The 6,101-nt window shown below is 33.1% G+C and overlaps 1 protein-coding gene across 3 annotated transcripts in view; it reads left to right on the top strand.

The window, feature by feature from the left end:
* The first annotated feature begins 1,203 nt into the window (after positions 1 to 1,203).
* The window catches only part of ccdc146 (coiled-coil domain containing 146), a 31,785-nt gene continuing 26,887 nt past the window's right edge, over positions 1,204 to 6,101 (top strand). For all 3 annotated transcript variants that reach the window (XM_058772716.1, XM_058772714.1, XM_058772713.1), the window contains exon 1: positions 1,204 to 1,272. In XM_058772716.1, coding sequence (XP_058628699.1) covers positions 1,237 to 1,272 — 36 coding nt within the window. In that variant the 5' untranslated portion in view covers positions 1,204 to 1,236. The remainder of the gene's footprint in view (positions 1,273 to 6,101) is intronic.

Here is a 6,101-nt window from a genome sequence, read left to right as displayed (position 1 = left end):
TTGAGTCGTTCGTTCATCACGTGACAGCCCCATAAGCTAAACCAATGCAGTCAGAGCCGGAAAGAGAATTGATTCGTTCACCTGTTTCGAGTCTTCGGGTTTGAGTCGTTCGTTCTTTTGTCACGTGACGTGACAGCTTTGGACAGAGAAATTAGTTAATTTACAACCTTCCTTACAAACGGGTGCATAGTCATTATTATTATTATTATTATTTACTCGTACAGTTATGTGATGCATTTCTGGTCTCAAATTATTGCTTTTAATTTCTGTCACGATCGTTCATTTCCATAATACTGAATGTAGTAATAAAGATAATAAAGAGTTGGTTATGCTTTAATTTAATTTTTTTTTTTTTTGGAGTCTAATCTTCATAAAATACAATACCTTGTTGTATTTATGTCTTTTGAGTTAACCCTTTAGATTAGACTATAGTGTTACTGACTATATTTTTTGTAACATATGACACTTTAGACATTAACACTGTGTACACACTCTTGAATTGTTTTTTTTATTGTTTATTTTTGTGCCTGAAAAAGCTTTAGCAAAGAGGATAACTATTCCAAATGAATTAAAACAATTTAAATAAAAATACAAGAAAATTAAAATATACTAAAGCCACAGAGCCAGATCATAACCTTAATATTTTAAACTAACATTAATCATTCATATTCAAAATGTTATTTGCTTTCACTTTATGTCATTGTGTCCTTTTTGACCAATCTTCTTATACAAACATTAGACCAATATGTCAAGTCTGCCTAGGAAAAACAATTATACCAGCAAAGTCAAAACTGGAGTAAAAATGAACGAACTATAAGTGCTTTGTAATTTTAGGCTTGGATTTTTTTATTATATAGTTATATTATATGTTTATTGATAGACAAAGACAGTGAAAGGACAAATCAATCAATATTTTATTTATAACAGGGTTTTATTTATTTATAAAATAACACAGATCCTCAAGAAACAGTAACAAAAACATAGTGACAGAAATGAACAGACCATTTTTATTTCTAGGAAAATGCTTATTACACATATTTTGATAATTTTATGATAATTCTTAAATATGATCCAACATACAAAAAAAAACAGTTTTACTTTATAGTATTTTACTGATCCGGCAAGTGGTCACGTGACAAAAGAACGAACGACTCAAACCCGAGGACTCGGTAGGTGAACTAATCAATTCTCTTTCCGGCTCTGACTGCATTGGTTCGTGTATGAGGCTGTCACGTGATGAACGAACGACTCAAATCCGAAGACTCGAAACAGGTGAACTAATTCCAGTACAGAACCTATAGGATGTTGCGCATGCGCGACTGAACGAATCACTCCCTGAGACGACTCGTTCTTCCCGAGTCACATTAAAGATTCATTCAAAATGAACGAATCGTTCAAGAACGACCCATCACTAATGGGTTCAGCAAGAACCAGAAAGCGATATAGGGATTGGCATGGACATTAGAATCAGTCTTCCAAGCATGAATATGTAACATTCTTTTTGCAGTATGAAGGTGAAACCTTGTCTCTAGTAATCAGTAGACATTGTTGTGTGGATTACGGTTATGCTGTACTGTCTGTAACAAGCTTATTTTTGCATGAAGGTATTATTGACTTTATTCTCCAGCGAAACAAGCGCGTCACCGTATTTAGAATATCGTCTTTGAACTTCCGTTTGTGCGACAGCTCTGTATATTTCTGTGACATAGCGGTCTAGGAGTAATTTAACTGGTAAAGTGATTTATGTATTGTAGAGTTAACGAAACTTATGAGCATTGTAATGTTTAAAGCAGATGTCAGTTGACCAGTAAGATTTTAAATTTTTAATTTTCCGTGAGAGCACTGTGGAAATGCAACCGGAAGACAAGACAACAAATGCAGCGCTAAAAGGGGCGGGGCTACATAAGGTCAATACATGGCAAGCTCAGGCACTTTAAGCCTGATGATACACGGGGCAACTTTAGGCAATGTTGCTTGCCATCAACTGGCAATCAAGTGAGACAGGGCCCCACGACAAATCTAAATATCCAGATAGAAAGTTGACACTCAGTGGCAATGTGCCCAAGCAAAACGTATGAGCAAAAGGGATATTACAAACATATTTTTATACATTAGCTGGAAAGACATGATGTGGACACAAATGCACTGCATTAGGAAAGACGGTAACACTTTATAATAATGGTCCATTGTTAACAAGTAACTATGCAGGAAGTAGTAACAGTTCTCCATTATTAACTAATAGAGAAGCAAGATTAACCAAGCAATAAGTAGTAACAATTTTAGGACAAAGGTAGTTAATTAATTATTAAATACCTTATTAAATATGTGATAATTATTCAATAAAAAGATCCTCATTGAGAACTACTTGCTAACTATGACCAATTAATAAAGAACAACCAATTAATTACCAATCACAACAGTAATGTTTTAAAAGTTAATTGTGTTCTTTGTGGAAACTAATTTATGAATATGATATCCCCCAAATAAGTCGGCTACAGTTTAAAATTGTGACTACTTATCAAAGGATGGATGTTCTGTTTATTTCAAACAAAAACACAGAATAATAATAAAAATAATTCATTTAAAAATGTTAATAATTAGGAAGTGATTGAATTAGTTTGAGCTCTAGTTTGTGTCATTTCAGTATGCCTCCGACTCCAAAAGACCTACCTTTAGTGACAGTAGGCTGGGGAGGACTTTTCTTGAATATAAATAATGATGTTCTCTTGACAAAAATAGTTCACATCCTTAATGAAGGCATCGACTGCATTAATATTGTGTTAAGCACAAAACTGCATATTCCAGTTACAGTGTCTGGTAAAATATCACTAGTGCCTCACACAAATGTATGAATGTACACTATGTGTCAGATTTAAATGTGTTAAATAACTTATTAATTTACGTGCGAGTAATTACTGAGGGGTTAACGTGTTTTTCACTTTAAAATAATGGTCCAGATCTAGGGCTGCAACAAACGATTATTTTGATAATCGATTAATCTAACGATTATTATACCGATTAATAGTCGATCATTTCACTGGTTAATCAGTAGACTTTGATTGATTATTCAGCTTTTGCAATTAGTTAAAATATTAAGTTATACATATTCTAACATAAAGGTCAATTCAGCTTTAGAAAAGCATCTCATGTAATTACAATTATTATACAATTAAATGGTAACACTTTACAATAAGGTTCATTGGTTAACATGAACAATACTTCTACAGAATTTATTAATCTTGGTTAATGTTAATTTCAGCATTTACTAATGCATTTATAAAACAATTTTTTAACATTGGTAAATGCACTGTGAACTAACATGAACAAACAATGAATAACTATTTTTATTAACCAACATTAGCAAAGATTACTACATGAATTTAATAAATGTATTGTTCATTGTTCATTCATGTTAATTAATACATTACAATAAGGTATCATTTGTTAACATTAGTTAAAGTGTTACCAATTCATTATACAAATAGATGTATTTGGCACACAAAATGAGATGACAGACAGAGACACTCTCTCACCATTTAATTAGCTACATGGAAAAGTAACATCATTCTGCCTAACATCTTTTGTAAGCGATAAGAATCAAAATAAAGGTAAGTGATGAGATGCTTTGGATAAACTATTTTATTCAAAACAATGTCTTAAAATAGCCTACCCTATAGGGTTATGATAACCAAAACAGTCCCGAGCTAGATCAAGCTTTGATTTCTGTAAAACAAACTATCACTTTAAATATTTTTTCCCCCACTAATAAAAACATTTTATCATTAGCTAGCTCCACACTGGAGAGCTGATTTATTTCAGAAAATCAAGTTGTAATTCTAACTGAAAGCGACACTGACTCTGGGTTTTCATGTTTAATACCGTAAAGCTGCTTGATTTAAGGCTATATAAATAAACATGATGTGAACGGACTTTACTTGAGTACTGAACTGCAGGCTCATGCAAACATCCACATCGTTGTAATCAGATGCATTTTTAACTGCTGCTTTCACACTGCTGTCAGTTTTTGTTGTGTTTATTTTGTTACTGAGAGGAAAGCTCGCAATATATTTTTACATATTCATTAAACGCCGTTCAGGTGTGTCTTCTCTTGAATTGTATCCAGGAGGGCTGAATTACATTCTTGCGCTACAGCGCCACACTGGTCGAACCGCAGTATTGCAGGCTCTTACATTAGGTCATGTGAGATCAAACGATTACTCGACAACAAAAATATTTAGGGGTTAATGCATTTTTCACTTTAAAGCTAAAGTGCTACTAAGGAACTACTAGTGATCTGGACCATTATTTTAAAGTGAAAAACACGTTAACCCCCCCAGTAATTACTCACACGTAAATTAATAAGTTATTTAACATTTTATATCTGACACATACTGTACAGTCATACATTTGTGTGACGCACTAGTGAGATTTTACCAGTAGATCATTTGGAGTGGGATACATATTGAACTGACATAACCATTCATAATTGTGAACCAATTCAATCATGAGCTTGTCAGAATCGCTTCCAAATTAAGTGAATTGTTTTTATTATTCTGTGTTTTTGTTTGAAAAAAAACAAAAAAAAAAAACAGAAAACATCCATCCTTTCGTAAGTAGTCACAATTTTAAAATGCAGCCGACTTATTTGGGGGATATCATATTAATTAGTTTCCACTAAGAACCCAATTGTTCACTTTTAAGTTGTTACTGTTGTGATTCGTAATTAATTGGTTGTTCTTTATTAATTGGTCCTAGTTCGCAAGTAGTTCTCAATGAGGATATTTTTTATTTAATTATCACACATTTAATAAGGAACTACCTTTGTCCTAAAATTGTTACTACTTAGTTAATCTTGCTTCTCTATTAGTTAACAGTATTAAGTTAAGTGTTAATGTAGTATGTTTAGATGCAGTTTTATTTGTTTTATAAAAAATAAGAAGGTACCTTTAAAAGCACAAATTGAGGCGTTTGATATAATTTCTCCAATATACAAACAGGTTCTGAAATATTTGGCTAATAATGATTAGAAAAAAAATAAACTTTAATTTCAGACTGGTAAGGGGGAAAAAAACACTCATCAAGGTCTGCCTAGTCACACAGCAATATTAATTTTTTTTTTTTTTTTTTTTAAATCATCCCATGCTTTCAAAATAAATACTGTACATTTCCTCCTTGAATGTCACAGATATAGTATAGTTTCTTTCTATCAACCTAATGGGCCTTTAGTCCATGTCTGTTAGCTTTCAGCCATCTGTATAAACATCTAGCCTACAGTAAAAAAAGTAACTTTCAGTAAAAATATATATTTAAAATGTAAAAAGTCCACCAGCGGTTTATGGATGGTATAAATCAAATAATTTTAAAATAAGTCATTTTAAAAAGCTGTTCAGTGTGTCCCACTAAGTACATCAACACAGGAAAAAATGCACTTATCAGGAGTCTATAAAGAGGATGGTCTAGTAAACCAGTTAAACACAAGATGGCAGTAGCACATACAAAAAAATATGAAACCATAACTCAAGATCTGGTATGTTTAGACTAGATGATGGATAGCATTTTATGTGCCTTGCAAATACAAATTTATACATTTTGTCTTTTAAATGCAGTTCTGTTAACGCTTTAAGAATTGTAATGAATCACAAGCTATATCTTTATAAGCTGTTCTTGAGGAAAAGTGCGTAACTGCCCCAAAAATAATTGTTCATTTATACTTTATTTAGCTCAGGGTGCATAATTCTTTGGCCTTATCATCATTTTGACATTTTTAAATGTTTGTCTGTAGTTTGTCGGATAGTACTCAGAAGTCAGGTTGTGCCACGTGCCCCAGAAGATCCCATCCCTCTTCCCTTTGTACTTTGTTTTGTAGTATTTGCCATTGAGGTTTGCTGACATGCAGGCATCAAACCACCAGCCCGATCCGTAGTACGCTCCACAGTTTCCTGAGGGGTACATGTCGTTGTCCTTGTCCGGTGTAGTGAAGAACTTCTGATCATGGTTGAAGTGTTTGCTAAACTGCAGAGCATTTCCAGCGGTCCCCGAGTATCCGCTCAAAGACAGCCGATAATTGAGGAACTCATTGGATACGTAGAACTGTTCGTACT

The sequence above is a fragment of the Onychostoma macrolepis genome, chromosome 04, assembly GCF_012432095.1.
Source record: "Onychostoma macrolepis isolate SWU-2019 chromosome 04, ASM1243209v1, whole genome shotgun sequence".
NCBI lineage: Eukaryota > Metazoa > Chordata > Actinopteri > Cypriniformes > Cyprinidae > Onychostoma > Onychostoma macrolepis.
This window is presented reverse-complemented; position numbering and strand designations above follow the sequence as displayed.